Source organism: Barbatula barbatula, assembly GCF_947034865.1.
Source record: "Barbatula barbatula genome assembly, chromosome: 3".
Lineage (NCBI taxonomy): Eukaryota > Metazoa > Chordata > Actinopteri > Cypriniformes > Nemacheilidae > Barbatula > Barbatula barbatula.
Window position 1 is genome coordinate 5,040,810 of NC_136764.1, and position 20,729 is coordinate 5,061,538.

Below are 20,729 nucleotides of genomic sequence, written 5' to 3' on the forward strand. Positions count from 1 at the left end.
CCCATTTGAAACAGTTCGTCTCAAGCCCAGCGACTTTCAGAGTCATGATTGAGGACAATGTCCCGTCCAGAGACAAGCTGTTTCGTGTTGAGGTTCCAACCGACCATCGAAAATACCCTCTCGGCATCAGCATTAGATGTCTCTTCCACCGTCTCTTCCTCTTCCTCCTGCACCATCTCCTCCTCTGAAGGGACTGCCCTTTTCACCACCTTCTCTGGGCCAGCATCCTGTAACCTGGCCTTTTTAGGGGGCTTTCCTCTCTGGGCGAATGAGAGGATGCTCGCCTTTTTACCTGACATCTTTGAAAGACATTTGCAATGATTAATGCATCAATGGCCAAGATATAAAACATCACCTATATAAATATTAGCGACCTATAACATATACGATGCAATACACTTTAATTTATTTAGTGCTAATAAAATGATTAAACCTATTTGGAGAGATGTTTAATGAGATAAAATGTCAGTCATCGTGTGATAACGAGAATATAACGAGGCCCAGACTACTTGTTATGAGCAGGTGTTGTCAGCGAACAGGCTGAAAAACTGTTGCGCTAAATCTTACCCAGATACAATAGTGCAATTTTCTGATTGGCTATTGTGTAGACTCTTTCTTTTTTCTGATTGGCTGGTAAGTGCGGCGTCATCAGGGGCTATATGAGCTCGAGCGCATCGCTGGTAAACAACACTCTTGGTTTGTTTGGCTTCGCTGTTCGTGACAGCTCTAGTCGATTACCCAGTTTTGTCGTGTATTTTGGCATTCACGCGTTCAGTCGGGCATTCCTCGCTCGCAAAACAGTTTTCTGCGAAAAAAAACAGTTTTCTGCGAAACTCTCACCTGGAAACACCGAAGCTTTTCTCCGTTAAACGGAAAGCGTTAAGCTCGATGGAAACCAGCCATCCGTATGCGCGCGCTGTCAACAGAAGAAGCGATTCTGAGCGCGAGACAGCGATCAAAATGTGTAAGTTATTAATACATTCATAAAGTTGATATAAACTATATGTGCTTGTGTTTGCTAACCGGACAGATTCCGTGTATGAAGACTTTTAACGGCACAGTTACGCGATGTTGTGTTTTGTTGTAACTTTTGGCTGTAAATGTATTTCAAGAAGTTGATGTGAAGCAAATCTGCTCAAATGAGTTTATATTGTAAAGCAGAATAAACCTGTTAAGATTTTGACAACATTAAATAAATGAATGTCTTTCTGACAATATGCTGCTGTGCTCCTTCAGTCTTATTGTGCTGTTTTACTTATGATGTGCTTTTCATTTACAGGTGCAGATGTGATGGACAGAAGAGCTGACAGCAAGTCCTCTGAGCCTCGCTGCGACACTACAAGCTCCATCATCACAGGGTAAGAAATGACATTCACAGTTAACATCAAGAATCAGTTGAACGCCTAATGAACAGTAACTACGTTTATAAACAACTACTAAGAGATTATTTTAGGTTTAGCCATGTTAGTTCAAATAAAACGATGCTTTGTCCTTGAATGTTTGCAGAAACTGTTTTATCAATATTTTGTATGTGTCTATAGACCTTCATCTCAGTGTCCTGGATCTGCCCCGAGTGCACAGTCGCTGCTTGACTGTCCTGGCAAACATCACATTTGTGATAATTCAAAGGTTAGAGTTATAACTGAACCTTCATCATAATCACGACATAAAACCAGCTTTTCATCAAAGTGTCTCATGTATTCATTCTCTGTCTGTTGTGTTTACAGGAAACACCTGAGCGTATCCCTATTTGTAAAGCGTTAAGGTTAATGGCTCTTCGTTTCCAAAGTAAACGGGAAACAAGCCATCCTTATGCACGCCCGGTCAACAGAAATGATTGCTTGCTTGAGACCGCGTTGAAGATCTGTAAGTTATTAACAATATTCATCCATAATGTATAAATGTATGCGATTTTTGTTTTGTTAAAGGGATAAACCCAAAACATTTTATTCTGTCATTTACTCACCTTTGAGTTGTTTCAAATCTGTTTACATTTGTTTGTTCTGATGAACAAGAGAAAGATATTTGGAAGAATGTTTATAACCAGACAGATGTTGCTCCCCATTGACTCCCATAGTAGGAATAAATGCAATGGTTGTCAAAAGTGCCCCAGAACTGTTTGCTGTCATACATTCCTTATAAATGTCTTTTGTGTTCCACAGAACCAAAAAGATGAAACAGTATTTTTTCCTTCAATGGTAGTCGATGGGGTGAAATGATAGAATAAAAATTTGAGTGAAGTTTCCCTTTAACCAGACAGTGTCTGTCTTAAAACGTCCCAGTTACACGATGCCATGCACTGTTTTTGTTTTGTTGTAACTTTTGGCTGCACCTTGTAAATATATTTCAAGAAGTTGATGTGAGGCAAATCCGATCAAATGTAGCGTAAACATGACGATGTGCGCTTATCTTGTAAAGCAGGATAAACCTATTGAGATAACATGCATATTGATTTATTTAATGTTGTTCTCATCGCATGTCTTTCTGACAATATGCTGCTGTGCTCCTTCAGTCTTATTGTGCTGTTTTACTTATGATGTGCTTTTCATTTACTGGTGCAGATGTGATGGACAGAAGAGCTGACAGCAAGTCCTCTGAGCCTCGCTGCGAAACTACAAGCGAGTCCTCTGAGCCTCGCTGCGAAACTACAAGCGAGTCCTCTGAGCCTCGCTGCGAAACTACAAGCTCCATCATCACAGGGTAAGAAATGACATTCACAGTTAACATCAAGAATCAGTTGAACGCCTAATGAACAGTAACTACGTTTATAAACAACTACGAAGAGATTATTTTAGGTTTAGCCATGTTAGTTCAAATAAAACGATGCTTTGTCCTTGAATGTTTGCAGAAACTGTTTTATCAATATTTTGTATGTGTCTATAGACCTTCATCTCAGTGTCCTGGATCTGCCCAGAGTGCACCGTCGCTGCTTGACTGTCCTGGCAAACATCACATTTGTGATAATTCAAAGGTTAGAGTTATAACTGAACCTTCATCATAATCACGACATAAAACCAGCTTTTACATCAAAGTGTCTCATGTATTCATTCTCTGTCTGTTGTGTTTACAGGAAACACCTGAGCGTATCCCTATTTGGAAAGCGTTATGGTTGATGGCTCCTTGTTTCCAAAGTAAACGGGAAACAAGCCATCCTTATGCACGCCCGGTCAACAGAAATGATTGCTCGCTTGAGACCTCGTTGAAGATCTGTAAGTTATTAACAATATTCATCCATAATGTATAAATGTATGCGATTTTTGTTTTGTTAAAGGGATAAACCCAAAACATTTTATTCTGTCATTTACTCACCTTTGAGTTGTTTCAAATCGGTTTACATTTGTTTGTTCTGATGAACAAGAGAAAGATATTTGGAAGAATGTTTATAACCAGACAGATTTTGCTCCCCATTGACTCCCATAGTAGGAATAAATGCAATGGTTGTCAAAAGTGCCCCAGAACTGTTTGCTGTCATACATTCCTTAAAAATGTCTTTTGTGTTCCACAGAACCAAAAAGATGAAACAGTATTTTTTCCTTCAATGGTAGTCGATGGGGTGAAATGATAGAATAAAAATTTGAGTGAAGTTTCCCTTTAACCAGACAGTGTCTGTCTTAAAACGTCCCAGTTACACGATGCCATGCACTGTTTTTGTTTTGTTGTAACTTTTGGCTGCACCTTGTAAATATATTTCAAGAAGTTGATGTGAGGCAAATCCGATCAAATGTAGCGTAAACATGACGATGTGCGCTTATCTTGTAAAGCAGGATAAACCTATTGAGATAACATGCATATTGATTTATTTAATGTTGTTCTCATCGCATGTCTTTATGACAATATGCTGCTGTGCTCCTTCAGTCTTATTGTGCTGTTTTACTTATGATGTGCTTTTCATTTACAGGTGCAGATGTGATGGACAGAAGAGCTGACAGCAAGTCCTCTGAGCCTCGCTGCGAAACTACAAGCGAGTCCTCTGAGCCTCGCTGCGAAACTACAAGCGAGTCCTCTGAGCCTCGCTGCGAAACTACAAGCTCCATCATCACAGGGTAAGAAATGACATTCACAGTTAACATCAAGAATCAGTTGAACGCCTAATGAACAGTAACTACGTTTATAAACAACTACTAAGAGATTATTTTAGGTTTAGCCATGTTAGTTCAAATAAAACGATGCTTTGTCCTTGAATGTTTGCAGAAACTGTTTTATCAATATTTTGTATGTGTCTATAGACCTTCATCTCAGTGTCCTGGATCTGCCCCGAGTGCACCGTCGCTGCTTGACTGTCCTGGCAAACATCACATTTGTGATAATTCAAAGGTTAGAGTTATAACTGAACCTTCATCATAATCACGACATAAAACCAGCTTTTACATCAAAGTGTCTCATGTATTCATTCTCTGTCTGTTGTGTTTACAGGAAACACCTGAGCGTATCCCTATTTGTAAAGCGTTAAGGTTAATGGCTCTTCGTTTCCAAAGTAAACGGGAAACAAGCCATCCTTATGCACGCCCGGTCAACAGAAATGATTGCTTGCTTGAGACCGCGTTGAAGATCTGTAAGTTATTAACAATATTCATCCATAATCTATAAATGTATGCGATTTTTGTTTTGTTAAAGGGATAAACCCAAAACATTTTATTCTGTCATTTACTCACCTTTGAGTTGTTTCAAATCTGTTTACATTTGTTTGTTCTGATGAACAAGAGAAAGATATTTGGAAGAATGTTTATAACCAGACAGATTTTGCTCCCCATTGACTCCCATAGTAGGAATAAATGCAATGGTTGTCAAAAGTGCCCCAGAACTGTTTGCTGTCATACATTCCTTAAAAATGTCTTTTGTGTTCCACAGAACCAAAAAGATGAAACAGTATTTTTTCCTTCAATGGTAGTCGATGGGGTGAAATGATAGAATAAAAATTTGAGTGAAGTTTCCCTTTAACCAGACAGTGTCTGTCTTAAAACGTCCCAGTTACACGATGCCATGCACTGTTTTTGTTTTGTTGTAACTTTTGGCTGCACCTTGTAAATATATTTCAAGAAGTTGATGTGAGGCAAATCCGATCAAATGTAGCGTAAACATGACGATGTGCGCTTATCTTGTAAAGCAGGATAAACCTATTGAGATAACATGCTATTGATTTATTTAATGTTGTTCTCATCGCATGTCTTTCTGACAATATGCTGCTGTGCTCCTTCAGTCTTATTGTGCTGTTTTACTTATGATGTGCTTTTCATTTACTGGTGCAGATGTGATGGACAGAAGAGCTGACAGCAAGTCCTCTGAGCCTCGCTGCGAAACTACAAGCGAGTCCTCTGAGCCTCGCTGCGAAACTACAAGCTCCATCATCACAGGGTAAGAAATGACATTCACAGTTAACATCAAGAATCAGTTGAACGCCTAATGTACAGTAACTACGTTTATAAACAACTACTAAGAGATTATTTTAGGTTTAGCCATGTTAGTTCAAATAAAACGATGCTTTGTCCTTGAATGTTTGCAGAAACTGTTTTATCAATATTTTGTATGTGTCTATAGACCTTCATCTCAGTGTCCTGGATCTGCCCCGAGTGCACAGTCGCTGCTTGACTGTCCTGGCAAACATCACATTTGTGATAATTCAAAGGTTAGAGTTATAACTGAACCTTCATCATAATCACGACATAAAACCAGCTTTTACATCAAAGTGTCTCATGTATTCATTCTCTGTCTGTTGTGTTTACAGGAAACACCTGAGCTTTTCACCATTCATGGGAAAGCGTTTTGCACGATGGCTCTTCGTTTCCAAAGTAAACGGGAAACAAGCCATCCTTATGCACGCCCGGTCAACAGAAATGATTGCTCGCTTGAGACCGCGTTGAAGATCTGTAAGTTATTTACAATATTCATCCATAATGTATAAATGTATGCGATTTTTGTTTTGTTAAAGGGATAAACCCAAAACATTTTATTCTGTCATTTACTCATCTTTGAGTTGTTCCAAATCGGTTTACATTTGTTTGTTCTGATGAACAAGAGAAAGATATTTGGAAGAATGTTTATAACCAGACAGATGTTGCTCCCCATTGACTCCCATAGTAGGAATAAATGCAATGGTTGTCAAAAGTGCCCCAGAACTGTTTGCTGTCATACATTCCTTAAAAATGTCTTTTGTGTTCCACAGAACCAAAAAGATGAAACAGTATTTTTTCCTTCAATGGTAGTCGATGGGGTGAAATGATAGAATAAAAATTTGAGTGAAGTTTCCCTTTAACCAGACAGTGTCTGTCTTAAAACGTCCCAGTTACACGATGCCATGCACTGTTTTTGTTTTGTTGTAACTTTTGGCTGCACCTTGTAAATATATTTCAAGAAGTTGATGTGAGGCAAATCCGATCAAATGTAGCGTAAACATGACGATGTGCGCTTATCTTGTAAAGCAGGATAAACCTATTGAGATAACATGCTATTGATTTATTTAATGTTGTTCTCATCGCATGTCTTTCTGACAATATGCTGCTGTGCTCTTTCAGTCTTATTGTGCTGTTTTACTTATGATGTGCTTTTCATTTACTGGTGCAGATGTGATGGACAGAAGAGCTGACAGCAAGTCCTCTGAGCCTCGCTGCGAAACTACAAGCGAGTCCTCTGAGCCTTATTACATTTGTAATAATTCAAAGGTTAGTTATAACTGAACCGTCATTACAATCACTACATGAGCCAATTTGAATGTACAAAATCGTTTTGTGTATTAATTCTGTGTTTGTTGTGTGTACAGCGGCGGCGTATAGAGAAATTGGAGAGGCCGTTACGTGTCCAGTCTAAAGTTCGTTCGAGGCGGACTGCGAAGAAGCTTGATAGCGTTTCAACATCACAGCAGTATTTTAAACTGGATGTGCCGAAGTGGAGTGATTACTTTCCTCCTCCTGACGAAAAGAAAATTAGTAAGTTTGTTATTCACAATTGTTCTTTGACTCTTAATTGTTTCGTGTTACTTTTTGGTTCTTGTCGATTAGTGTTTGATATGAACTCATTGGCAGATTTGTTAACAGGTTAGCATTCATAGATCATACCATGCAGGTCACAATATCATTCAATGAAGGCTGAAAGTTTTGAAGTTTAAACATTGCGTGAAAAATGTGTGTGAGCTTCTTTCAGTTAGGTGATGTGAGAAATCAGTTATTTTAATGCGACGCCCAAAGCTTTACTTCCTTAAAAAAAGATGTGAATGGAGTGTAATGTAAAGGTTGCAGCAACGTATCGGTGCATAATTTACTCTGTTCTTTGTTCTCAGCACCTTCTCCACTTGCCCCGAGATCTTCATCTGAAGTCCAGCCTGTACCTGCACAAAAGCATGGTCTTGAGGTAAAAGAGGGCTTTATTCCGGCACCTGTTGTTGTTTCGGACAGATCCTCCTCCCTCCTCGACATACCGGTTGGGTTGCCTGTGGTAAGCACCCTGGTGATTGGTGACTCTACCTTGAAATGTGTGCAAGTAGAGACACCAGCCACCATGGTTAATTGTATACGGGGCGCCAGAGCATCTGACATCAAATCTAAACTTAATGTCTTGGCTAATGCCAAGCGTAGATATAATAGAATTATTATACAGTTAGGCATTAATGAGGTTCAACTCCGTCAATCGGAGACGAGCAAAAATAATATTAAAGAGGTCTATGACCTCGCCAAAACCATGTCAGACACCGTAATATGCTCTGGCCCCGTCCCATCTTATTGGGGTGGTGAATTATATAGTAGATTATTGCAACTGCATGATTGGATGTGCAAGTGGTGCCCACAGAATAATGTCGGTTTCATTGATAATTGGAAGCATTTTGTACTTAGACCTGACCTGTTTTGGGGAGATGGTCTTTATCTCAATAGCGACGGCACTGCTGTCCTCTCAAGAAACCTGACGGATAGCCTAAATAGTGCCAATGTCTAATTCTTGAATCTGACAAATATTATATATTTATTTATATAGATTACGTAGAATATAATGTAGCGTCTTACATTCTTAATGGTTAAGTGTTAGATTTAGGCTCATAAGTGTTAAGGTTAGCAGGTATTACTTAGGTACATATGGATTAATGTTATTTTAAGGCTAATGTTAGGTACTTAATGGTTAAGTGTTAGATTTAGGCTCATAAGTGTTAAGGTTAGCAGGTATTACTTAGGTACATATGGATTAATGTTATTTTGAGGCTAATGTTAGGTACTTAATAATTTAAGTGTTAGATTTAGGCTCATAAGTGTTAAGGTTAGCAGGTATTACTTAGGTACATATGGAATAATGTTATTTTAAGGCTAATGTTAGGTACTTAAAGGTTAGGTTAGCAGGTATTAGTTAGGTACATATGGATTGTTAGTTTAAGTTTAATTTACCAAAGTAAATAAAAAAAACAGTAGAATCCAAAACAGTAAATCAGTAGTAAATAAAAAAAACAGTAGAATCCAAAACAGTAAATCAGTAGAAAATAAAAAAAACAGTAGAATCAAAAACAGTAAATCAGTAGTAAATAAAAAAAACAGTAGAATCCAAAACAGTAAATCAGTAGTAAATAAAAAAACAGTAGAATCCAAAACAGTAAATCAGTAGTAAATAAAAAAAACAGTAGAATCCAAAACAGTAAATCAGTAGAAAATAAAAAAACAGTAGAATCCAAAACAGTAAATCAGTAGTAAATAAAAAAACAGTAGAATCCAAAACAGTAAATCAGTAGTAAATAAAAAAAACAGTAGAATCCAAAACAGTAAATCAGTAGTAAATAAAAAAACAGTAGAATCCAAAACAGTAAATCAGTAGTAAATAAAAAAACAGTAGAATCCAAAACAGTAAATCAGTAGTAAATAAAAAAACAGTAGAATCAAAAACAGTAAATCAGTAGTAAATAAAAAAACAGTAGAATCAAAAACAGTAAATCAGTAGTAAATAAAAAAAACAGTAGAATCCAAAACAGTAAATCAGTAGTAAATAAAAAAACAGTAGAATCAAAAACAGTAAATCAGTAGTAAATAAAAAAAACAGTAGAATCCAAAACAGTAAATCAGTAGTAAATAAAAAAACAGTAGAATCCAAAACAGTAAATCAGTAGTAAATAAAAAAACAGTAGAATCCAAAACAGTAAATCAGTAGTAAATAAAAAAAACAGTAGAATCAAAAACAGTAAATCAGTAGTAAATAAAAAAACAGTAGAATCCAAAACAGTAAATCAGTAGTAAATAAAAAAACAGTAGAATCCAAAACAGTAAATCAGTAGTAAATAAAAAAACAGTAGAATACAAAACAGTAAATCAGTAGTAAATAAAAAAAACAGTAGAATCAAAAACAGTAAATCAGTAGTAAATAAAAAAACAGTAGAATCCAAAACAGTAAATCAGTAGTAAATAAAAAAAACAGTAGAATCAAAAACAGTAAATCAGTAGTAAATAAAAAAAACAGTAGAATCCAAAACAGTAAATCAGTAGAAAATAAAAAAAACAGTAGAATAAAAAACAGTAAATCAGTAGTAAATAAAAAAAACAGTAGAATCCAAAACAGTAAATCAGTAGTAAATAAAAAAACAGTAGAATCCAAAACAGTAAATCAGTAGTAAATAAAAAAAACAGTAGAATCAAAAACAGTAAATCAGTAGTAAATAAAAAAACAGTAGAATCCAAAACAGTAAATCAGTAGTAAATAAAAAAACAGTAGAATCCAAAACAGTAAATCAGTAGTAAATAAAAAAACAGTAGAATCCAAAACAGTAAATCAGTAGTAAATAAAAAAAACAGTAGAATCCAAAACAGTAAATCAGTAGTAAATAAAAAAACAGTAGAATCCAAAACAGTAAATCAGTAGTAAATAAAAAAAACAGTAGAATCAAAAACAGTAAATCAGTAGTAAATAAAAAAACAGTAGAATCCAAAACAGTAAATCAGTAGTAAATAAAAAAACAGTAGAATCAAAAACAGTAAATCAGTAGTAAATAAAAAAAACAGTAGAATAAAAAACAGTAAATCAGTAGTAAATAAAAAAACAGTAGAATAAAAAACAGTAAATCAGTAGTAAATAAAAAAACAGTAGAATCAAAAACAGTCAATCAGTAGTAAATAAAAAAACAGTAGAATCAAAAACAGTAAATCAGTAGTAAATAAAAAAAACAGTAAAACAAGATTTTATTTAATATAACACAGGAAAGCATATATTATAAAAATATTTAAAGTTCAACAAAACAAAATAAAACAAAACAAGTGCTGATTAAAGAAATACACAAATCCTAATAAATGACAATATGAGTGCTTTTCATTTGACTGCAAAGAAATAAAAAAGATGAATTATTTTGACAAGTACTTAGTCCCCATGAAACAGCAGTTGCGATATACTTTTCCGTATCGCGACCAATATCTGAGTGGAACGGCTTCTGAAATACAATAAAATGTAGGGCAGGGCTTTATTTTTCCCTTTGTTGTAAGTTGGGCTTGAAGTGAAGGCTAGAAATGGTGTGCACGGATAAACTCATTTATAATGATCTCTGCAACACGGAGTAAAACACTTAAAATGTTCTTGTTTGATTCCATGGGGACTTTAAGGGTTACGTTTAGCTGAAGGGTAAGGTTTAGGGTGAGTTAGGTTTAGAGTTCTGCACAGGTTTTAAATGAAAGCCGGAACCCTGCCCGTACCCAAGATTGTTAATCCCGGCCATCACCTGCTGTGCTGTGACAATGAGGACAAGAGAGGGAGCGCATGCGCAGAACAGTTTGTGCAAAACCATTCTGTGTGTTTGCGTGTGCCGATACCGACGCCTATTGTACAGTTTCTTTTTGACGCGAATTGAGCGTTCGTGTTATTCGTGCGAGTTGAAAAAACTGAACTTTGGCGAAAATTCCATAGTTGTGTATTTGCCATTTTACACAGCAAAACGCTGCATTGGCCGATTAGCTCCGCTGCTGTGATACGTCAATGGCGCCGCCATATAAGTGAGGGCAACAGTTCACTAAAGGCCTACTGAACCCAGTGCGAGAGCTGCGCTTTTCCGCATTAAAAGCAATGATACAACTTTAGTCTTTAACTATCATCCATCTTGTTGCTTCATATCTCGATACTTTAAAATGAATGGTTGTCACCATTTTCAGTGATATGTTCAAGACAACAGAATAAATAACCACGTTGCCATAGTCGAGAATAAAACACAGACATTTATATAGTATGTAGTAGAACGAATAAAACTATACTTCTATTTCATACTTCTAATGCAAAACAACGAGCTTTTATTCCGATCATGTGCATTTAATCTACCTTTTATTATTTCACATTAGGGTTGTGTCATGATCCTGCCTCTCCTTGTCTTGGTTTTCGAGTCTTGTGGCAGGATCATGTCAGTCCCATGTGGTTTGTGTTGAGAAAGAACATTGTTTTGGTTTGAGAAGCCATGTTCTCTCTCCGGTGTCACGTCCTTTAGTCCTGCCCCCTTGTTTCCCCGGTTAGCGGTCCATTAGTGTTAGTCTTGTCTCCAGCCCTGGTCCATCTTTCCCTTAGTGTTTCAGTCCCCTCACCTGCCTCGTGCAATCCTCCTGTAAGCTTTCCCTTAGTGTTCCATGTCACCTGTGGCCACTCTCCCTGTGTCATCAGTCCTTGTTAGTGTTTCCCTTTATCAAGCCCCAGTTTCCCTCTGTCCCTTGTCGGTTCAGTTTGCACACTTTGCACATTTACCCTTCCTAGTCTGTCTGGATTACCCGTGTTCCTGTTCCCTGGACTCAGTTTGTGGACTTATAGTTTGTTATTATTAAGACCTTGTTTGTTTTGTCCCCCTTGTGGGAAGTTTTAGTTTTCAGTCTTGTTTGTGTTCATGTTTTCCCCATCGAGGGTCTTTGTTTTAATAAAGGTTTTGTTATTTAGCAAATCGCTGCCTGCGCTTGGGTTCTGTCTATACGTCATAACAGGTTGTGTACACCATTATTAAGTGTAAACGATTGCTTGACAAGCTTGAGTTTTAACTGTTCTGTATGACCATAAATACATTTATGTCTAACCATCTTTAACTGGAGCAGTCGGAGATCCTGAAGAGGGACTTCAGGAGTCTGATGGAGACGGTACGCAGCGCCTCGCCCGCGGCGAGCATCATCGTATCAGGGCCGCTTCCTACCTACCGTCGAGGGAATGAAAAGTCCAGTAGACTGTTTTTGCTTAATCAATGGTTGATGTCATGGTGTATTGAACAGAAGCTGCTCTTTGTTAATAATTTTGATCTGTTCTGGGAGCGACCTATAGGCTCTTCCCCCCAACGGCCTGCACCCCAGCAGCATCGGAGCGGCTCTCCTGACAAAATCTCGAAGGCGCTACGCACCGTTTTACTACGTCTCCCACCGGTAAGTCAAAACTTTGTGTTCCTCCCACTTAACTGTTATTAATGTTTCTGCTTTCAAATGTATAGAGACCGTATCTGTCCCCCAAATAGTACTACAAAATAATCATTTGGGCAAAAGTTAGACAAAAAATCGGATCGGGATTGAATTTAGTGATCTAATATTAAGTTTGCCGAACTTTATGAATTGGTTTTGGTTGTTTATTACATTGTCATTACTTTGTCTCACCAAAACCTGGCTTAAACCAAATGATTATTTCTGTCTAAATGAGTGTACCCCACCAAGCTACTGCATGAGCCACGTCCGGTTGGTCGAGGTGGTGGAGTCACAACAATCTTAATAGACTTTCTTACTGTAACTCAGAGAACAGAACATAAACTTAAATCATCTGAAGTGCTTGCGTTGAACATAATTGTTCCAAACAAAAGTAAAAAAACATTGCTTTCGTTTACTTTATATATTGTTTACTATATAGACCCCTGGTGCCTACACTGATTTTCTGAAAGAGTTCAGACTTGTCATCGGACCTATTGGTTAACGTTGATAAAGTACTAATTGTCTGCGATTAATATCCACGTAGATAGGGCTAACGATGCATTAGCAGCAGCATGTACATAAATACTACACTCTTTTGGAGTAATACAACACATCAATGGACCCACTCATCGATTTAATCATACACTAGACTTGATTATATCTCACAGAGCCGAGAATATTAAGAGTATTTCGTAATTTGGCAACATTTCTGTGTTGCTGACGCAGAGAAGCTAATTAATGCATTTATGACCTCAAGATGTGACTACTGTAATGTGCTACTTAGTGGTTGTCCTGCATCATCAATAAACAAACTACAGTTAGTTCAGAACGCAGCTGCCAGAGTTCTGACCAGGTCTAGAAAATACCATCACATAACCCCAATGTAATCAACCCTTCACTGGCTACACATTAAGTATCGTATTGACATTAAAGTTCTTTTAATCACTTATAAAGCATTAAAGGGTTTAGCCCCTACCTACCTAACAGAGCTTCTATCACACTACAACCCATCACGCTCTCTAAGATCTCAAAACTCAGGACTTTTGATAACACCTAGAATAACTAAATCCACCAGAGGGGGTCGAGCTTTCTCATACGTAGCACCTAAACTCTGGAATATCCTCCAATTTAAATCTAGATTAAAGACACATCTTTTCAGCAGAGCATTCACTTAATGCAAAATAAACCACCGGGAGACTGCTGACATTAGATATTATTTACTAGAATAATTTAACTTGCTGTGTTTGACCTTTTTTTTGTTTGTTTTCTTATTTTCTTATTTTGCCTGTAAAGCTGCTTTGGAACAATGCACATTGTGAAAAGCGTTATGTAAATAACATTGAATTGAATTGAATATGAGTGCGATCAGGACAGGTTTGGCCTTTTGGTTGTAAAAGGGATAAACTGAACGTCATTTATACAATAAGCCATACTGTTACTTTCCGGCCAAAGGACTTTTTACTATCACCATCTAAAGATAAGTTGCTGAATGTTACAGACATCCTATCTTGATAATGTTTAGCCAACTGTATCTAATATCCTGTGATTATATAAAGAAGCTTTTAATTTAATTTTATCTAACAAGACCGAACTCTTTTTCACTGTATTTATCAATGGATCACATCTTTGCTATATTTATGCTTTATGGAAATATCAGTGCCAACATATTGTAGCTCATATTGAAGCTTCAGAAGTCCAACGCTCCGTTGTTGCAAATAAACATTATTTTGAATATAAATAAAACATTGTCTAATTGTCTTATTTCAGCTGGTTTTCCTTTTTCTCTGTCTGGTGTTTAATAAAGTATATAAAGCCTGGCTATAACATATAACAAACCGCTATATCATTATACAACACAGCTAGAGTATTATTAAACATTTTCTTCAAACTTAACTACTACGTTTAACCATCTTAACATCACATTTTTATCACTGACAGAAGCAATGTGTATTACATTCAAACAAAGCCAAAGTAAAAATTCTGCACCATATTCACTTGCTTTACAAGAACACATTCAAGGGCACGTCCTCACAAACTGCACCCACTTCCTTGAGGTGAACACGGCATGTGTCCTTTGCCTACAGACTTCAGGAACGGCCCTTCGTTCAGATATTCAGTTTGGGATGCCATTACACACGGTGTCTCTTTCCCAGAGGGCCCTTCCGGGGCGCAATAAGATAATTTTGTACTCGCCCTCTGAGAGCTGCCCTTGTACTCACTCTTTTTTGCCTGGCAGAATCAAGGCCGTATAGGTGACACTGCAGGCAAAAAGGGAGTTTCAGTACCGGCCACATGTGCAATTGAAATACTGAAGCCATAACTAGATAACATAACTAGGCAAACAAAAAAAAAGAGAAATCTATTCCTATAGAATATCAAACGGTACGATAAACAGACCGCATCGTCCATCAGTGTTCAATGGGACACTATATAAGCAGTATGGAATAACGGCAAATGTTAATGGTTACCTCAAACCGTGTTTCAAGTACTTACATTTGCATGGTTTTATTTAAACAAGTTGTTGTTCAAAGAAATGCTCTGAAAACAAACCTTCCGGTCATTTCTTCATGGCCGGTGTTTATATAATAATGTGTCTAAGCTGTGTGCACACTTCTGTCATGCTTTATTTGGTATGATTCTGATGAGTTTTGTTATTTTGCAGATTACTCGAACATCAACATTACACATTGAATACATTGGTAGAGGCAACAAAGCATAATAAGAGTTTTCTAAGACCGTGGTCATAAACTTCATAGTTAACAAATCTGACATTTTTTCAGTCAGTTGTTTTTATATTTACTGACTGGTTTGTGTCCGTTTACTTTATTTACATTTTGAAAGCTAAAATGCCCCAAAACAATAAAACATGTCATTTTGTAATTGATTTATTTGTAATTCACTTTATTTTAAACAAGATTAATTGTTTCAAACATTGTTAGACTGTAGACACTTTTAATGCAATAACAGCTTCTAGTGTATAATAGCAAGAATCCATACACAGTGAAATTGATGTTTTCAGATTCAAGGACAATGATTTAAATTTTCGACACAACAGAACTATTTGAGAACGCAAGGATATATTTTCACAGAATGTTCTTTGGAAAACATTAAATCACATAAAGACTTTTCCTGGGTTTTCAGACATGGTCACACAGTACATGTGAATGGAGGCAGTCTGCCCAAAAAACTAAGAAAATAATCTGTGCATATTACAATAAAGCCCCAGAAGTTATTCGCAAAACGTCATCAATATGCATTTTCTTAAGGGTTTTCACACAGCCGTCTCAAACCGACACCGCATCTTCACCCTGATCATCGAAGTAGCCCTCTGCAGCTCTGAGAACATGATTCAATGCATTTAGGAGCAGGATGTCCATATAAGCGTCCAGTTCTACCTCCTGACTGTAGTTCTTCACTGGGACCACGGCGGTCATAGAAACTCCGATATTAGCACAAACCTCATGCATCTGTCACCAGATTATGAAGAATTACAATGTTGCTGTTACCTGTAATTCATCAAAGCTACAAAACCACAGAGAATCGATGCACCGACAACACAGACTCACCATTCTATTGATGTACTGACTCTGGTAGACGTGTTTCAGATCAGCTTCCACCAAAGGACAGGCTTCATCCACCTTGGTCAGAACCACCAGCTGAGGGATACCTGATGGGAGGACGCCCGGCCATGTTCATTATTTTAAACAAACTAACAACATGAGCTTGGTTGTACAAATGACTGTCACCTTTCGGGATAGACAACTGCATTTACAGGTGCGATTGAGCAACTGAACTCAAGCCTGTATTTTCGTAACGCATTGTGAGTCCTGAAAATGTTATAGAAGAACTCCTGCTAAGATCCGAACTGTGTGTAAACGCTGACTCAAATACAGGACTTGCAACTGTATTGTGGTGCTGTGTGATCGCGGCACACGATTCCTTATATTACAAATATTGATACATTGAAATCGTGCTAATAATTCATTTACACACCCAGCTGGTTGGCTTTCCTACGAAGCGCCACGAACTTCTCGACCATTTTTTTGGACAGGAGTTTAACTTTGCTGGTGTCCATCACATAAAGCACGCAGTGAATCTTGTCCTTAAGGGCGGGACTTTTGTGGAAATTGGGGGAATCATCTTGTAGAGGCACTGATGGATTAAACTTAAAGACAGTAATGATAATCATAATAATATGAATTCAGAAGTATTTCAGCTTAGATCCATAAAAGATAAATAAAATCTGATGCCATGTTGTTTGCTTTGTTTTAAAAAATGGCATATTCAGTGTTTACCTGATACCTGTCCTTAATGTGGCCCTTCAGAATACTGCTGAAATCATCTACATCAAGCCCGGCGTTGGCACCTTCTTCCATCCCCATAGTATCACACAGCATGAAGGGAAGAAAGCTTTCAGTCTTGCCTGCCTTGATTCTATAAGTACGAAACTAACCGGATATCCGTCAATAACTTTATACTTGACAACAGGGCCGTGCAGAAGGTGCTTAAAGTATAAAACGTGCACAAGGACAAAGGCTTTCACTAAAAGGATCAATACAGCAGTGCTGTACATCGTGATGTATTCCCTGCTGATGCATGTATGAATACGGATGGTTCTGTATTGATACAGCAGCAAATGGCATGATGCAGTTTTGAAAAGAAACAGAATAGAAAAGACCTTTCTAATGTTTCATTAGTTAAAAATATTTTATTTGCACCTAAAGTCGAAGTCAAAAGTTTACAACCCCCTTGCAGAATCTGGAAAAGGCAGAAAATTTGGGGAATTTGGAAAACTATGTTTTTTTATTTAGACCAAGTTATTTTAACATATGTTACCCGCACAATAAATTTGCCTTGACAAAAGGGTACATTTGGCATTAAGGGCCAAAAAGGCAGCTGCTCAAGCACCCTCCGCATCCCCTGCACGTGCCTGCTAGCCAATGTGAAGTATATGAAACAAACATTTATAATAAAAGATTCAAACATTAGAAGCACCCAAAATGTATTTCTACCTGAGTAGTGAGACTGGAGCCGGCAGTACCGGTGTTGGCCTGGGTGCTCACGTAACCTTTAAACACAGAGTTGATGGAGTTGAAGAAGCTTGATTTTCCAGCACCAACAGGACCCACCAGCAGAATCCGGGCCTGTGTTACTGAGCTCACAGACGGCTTCCACTCAGAAACAGAGCGCAAGATCTCCTCTCTACGCCTGCGAATATTTAGATATTTACAGATTATTTACTCAGATTATTTGTAGATTTATTTTTTAGCATAAATAATCCAGATGAATTCAAATAACGATGAGAATAGGCTGGTGGCCTTTGGTGACGGAGAAGATACTCACTCAAAGTCCCAAAGGAGTTTTCTCCACGGTTTTTCCATGAGCCCTCCAAAGTCTGAGAAAATGATAACCAGGGCACTTAAGATATTCATACAATCAATAACCATGTACATAGTTAGCAAATACTCTTTTTCTAATGCTTTGATTCACATGAAGAGAATAAAAATAAAATGCAAACCTTCAACTCTGTACACCTCTAACTCGGTCAGCTGTAAATCATTGCCATGCATCTCCTGTGGATCAAACTGGTATATTCCAGGATTACTGTACACGGCGGCCGTGTTATTATGAAGGAACACCAAAGATCCAAAATTTGGACTTGAGTTTCCATCATTGAAAGAATACTGATTATTTCCACTGACCACACGCAGGGGATCATTATTATTCGCGTTACAATTGAAGCTATACAGGAAGGCTTTGTTGTCCACTATATCTCTCCCCGTCTGAGCATAATCGCTACTTGTGAACGCTCCGAAAACAAACCCTGAGTTATTGTAAGCCACAATGACAGTGGGTCCCTGTCTGTCACACTTTTGATGAAAGGAAACAACATGGTACCCGTGCACACTGGCTTTAAACAGCAGACTCAGCCTGCTTTGACCGAACATCGAGCGCAGCTTCTTCTCCTCTTGTGCGGAAAGTCTGGACACAACAGTACTCATGATGACCTATAGAGAAAATAACAATCATTTCAATGTAAAATTGAGCTACACATTACCAGCGACATTTTAATATTAATAAATGAAAAGCACTCATTCAAAGTTTTTATAAGAGGGCACTATCTGAGGGCTCATCTACACCCTTGAACAATAAACATGAAAGTTCCCCATGAAAAACACAGCCACTGGTTTTAACTTATTTTAAACGTCTAAAGCGACATAGATTTATGATTCCGGCGCTTCGTTCAAGCAAACTCAAGCAAAAGCTCTGAAAAGTGAAAGCATACTAATGTTTATGCTAAATAAGTTTAGGGAGGGTACAAGTGAGTGGGTCCAACATCATTGGTCTTAAACCAGGGACGTGCACAGGAATTTTGAGGGGCAGTTGCTCTGACCTGAAAAAAGGGCAACCCCCCCTCATATGAAGGGCTGAGAATAACAGGGTCTTTATTAATATATATATATATATATATATATATATATATATATATATATATATATATATATATATATATATATATATATATATATATATATATATATAAAGAAGTAAAACACTGAAATACAGCACTCAACTTCCACGTCGTGGAGGCTTGTTTACGTTATTAACCAATGATATATCAGATATTTATTTGACACCTCTTTCAGCCAATCATTTGTTTGACCGGAGATCTTACGGCGTCAGACGCGATGCTGCTGCGTCCCAATAAATGTTCTAAAGCGGGTTTTGTTTAGGTCGATTCAGCACAAAAGAAGGACAAATGAGTGTCAGGTTTGAGTTTGCCCCGGACGCCGGACAGGGGGCTTAAAATCCTGACTGTCCGGACGAAATCCAGAAGTATGGCCACCCTAGAAACGTTGAGTCGTATCACCCGATAACCGCGACAATCTCATTCTAGGGCCGCTCATGCAGGCTCAGCTCAGGTGCCGGTCACGTGCAGTGCTGAACCCACCTAAACAGAGTTTGCTCTTCCCCTTCTGACTTTCACTTTCGTTGCCCGAATACGGAGGTGAATGAGGCTTTTCGCGTTTTTTTTTCTCTAGACTTATGTGAAATTCTGCATTCATTGTACATGATTTATTTATTTTCCACCTCGGAAGGGCAACGTGAGTCGAGAAGGGCATATGGGCAGTTGCCCGGGCAACCCGAGCAACCCCCCTGTGCACGTCCCTGCTTAAAACGTCCTGTCCCACTTACATTCAATGCTCCTGGCGCCCTTGGTCATTATAATAAAATGCAATTGTTGTGTCAAAGAGAGCTGAGATCCCAAGGTCTATATATAGTATTGTAATAATTGTGAACTCACCTATTATTTCTCTTGACAGTATTGCGGGTGCGTGACACTACCGTGTAAAGACGGAACAAAGTACACAAAAATGGCTTATAGTCATTGAATCAGTTAGTCATCAGGAAACAACAACAACAACAACAAATCTAGCTTACTTTGCTACAACAAATGCATTTTGACACACTGTTGAGCAAAGCAAACGTAATAATGATGTACAAGAGTCAAGAGCCCAACTTAGGCAAAAACTGATCACAATAATGGTGCTTTGTTAAAACATTAATAGCGGGTTCAAACGTGATATTAATGCAATTGACATAGACAAATCAATTATTTGTTGATTATTTATTATTATTATTTCTAGCTGTCTGGGAGGGCTATAGTCTTTAGGTTTTTTGCTTTCTCTTTTTACCGTCCCTAACGTTTGATATACATTTTTAAATGAGAAGTTGTTACATCCAAATAATAAGTATAGAACAGAAATAACATCACAGATGTTGCTTACCTGTGCGTGAAAATCCTGTACTTGTTTTCACTCTGTGGGTGTGTGTATGTGTGTGAGGGTGCAACGTTGTAACAATTAAAAAGATATTTGCCTAGTGTTGTGTGACCAGGTGATGGCTTTAACGTCACTTCTGCGTTACTTTCATTTCTAATTCTTATGTTTTACAACATCAAAAACATCTTCAATCCGTTAAATCTCATTGACAGATATGTAGATTTAAATGTAAAGGGCTTAATAAAAGAAAACATAATTGTAAACAATAAATGAAAGTGGGAACTGTCTTGATTTACATGACATTTAAATTCCGGCCCAAAATAAGAGTAAAACCAGTCACACAGGTTAACAGATACACCCAGAGCCGGCCCTCCCTATTATTAAACTAAGCGGCTGCTTAGGGCCCTGCCACCACGAGGGGGCCCCCAAGAATAAATGAACTCCTGTCCTTTTTGTGTTATATTCACGACATACTGTCGGTGACTCAAAACAAGGGCTGTGTGGCTTTATAGGTTGTGGTTAAAATAAAATAAAAATGTAATCTTTGCAAATAGTTAAATGCATTGAACAACAAATTCCACAACCTTTG

General features: G+C 37.6%; 2 protein-coding genes across 18 annotated transcripts in view; one reads left to right on the forward strand and one right to left on the reverse strand.

The window, feature by feature from the left end:
• The first annotated feature begins 703 nt into the window (after positions 1-703).
• The window catches only part of LOC306891849 (uncharacterized protein), a 76,304-nt gene continuing 56,278 nt past the window's right edge, over positions 704-20,729 (forward strand). For 9 of the 16 annotated variants that reach the window (XR_013786415.1, XR_013786416.1, XR_013786417.1 and 6 more), the window contains exons 1-12: positions 754-964; positions 1,280-1,358; positions 1,542-1,629; positions 1,728-1,866; positions 2,556-2,700; positions 2,884-2,971; positions 3,071-3,209; positions 3,899-4,043; positions 4,227-4,314; positions 4,414-4,552; positions 5,241-5,352; positions 5,536-5,623. Coding sequence is in view for 11 of the 16 variants with exons in the window: in XM_079452428.1 (XP_079308554.1) it covers positions 889-964; positions 1,280-1,358; positions 1,542-1,629; positions 1,728-1,866; positions 2,556-2,700; positions 2,884-2,971; positions 3,071-3,209; positions 3,899-4,043; positions 4,227-4,314; positions 4,414-4,552; positions 5,241-5,352; positions 5,536-5,623 (1,326 nt within the window). In the remaining 5 variants the exon portion in view is untranslated. Of the gene's footprint in view, positions 965-1,279; positions 1,359-1,541; positions 1,630-1,727; positions 1,867-2,555; positions 2,701-2,883; positions 2,972-3,070; positions 3,210-3,898; positions 4,044-4,226; positions 4,315-4,413; positions 4,553-5,240; positions 5,353-5,535; positions 5,624-20,729 lie in introns of all 16 variants that reach the window. The other 7 variants (XM_079452422.1, XM_079452419.1, XM_079452426.1 and 4 more) reach the window with 7 other exon arrangements.
• Positions 14,958-20,249, reverse strand: LOC306891853 (interferon-induced protein 44-like). Of its 2 annotated transcripts, XM_079452436.1 has the most exons (9): positions 20,147-20,196; positions 19,663-19,699; positions 17,875-18,364; positions 17,700-17,751; positions 17,369-17,564; positions 16,652-16,804; positions 16,350-16,521; positions 15,923-16,023; positions 14,958-15,823 (listed from the first exon to the last, which is right to left on the reverse strand). In XM_079452436.1, the coding sequence occupies exons 3-9, from the start codon at positions 18,356-18,358 to the stop codon at positions 15,641-15,643; spliced, it is 1,341 nt and encodes a 446-aa protein (XP_079308562.1). In that variant the 5' UTR covers positions 18,359-18,364; positions 19,663-19,699; positions 20,147-20,196; the 3' UTR covers positions 14,958-15,640. The 2 variants fall into 2 exon arrangements, with proteins under 2 accessions (XP_079308562.1, XP_079308561.1); XM_079452435.1 differs by lacking the exon at positions 19,663-19,699 and having other exon boundaries at positions 20,147-20,249.

What these genes read in the sequence shown, in the direction of transcription:
- LOC306891853 (XM_079452435.1), bottom strand. Translation starts at nt 18,358, where the DNA reads ATGAGTACTGTTGTGTCCAGACTTTCCGCACAAGAGGAGAAGAAGCTG. An exon ending in TAGGAAAGCCAACCAGCTGG is followed by an intron (nt 16,024 to 16,349) that starts GTGTGTAAATGA and finishes TCCTCCCATCAG; the next exon opens with GTATCCCTCAGCTGGTGGTT. An exon ending in GTCAGTACATCAATAGAATG is followed by an intron (nt 15,824 to 15,922) that starts GTGAGTCTGTGT and finishes ATCTGGTGACAG; the next exon opens with ATGCATGAGGTTTGTGCTAA.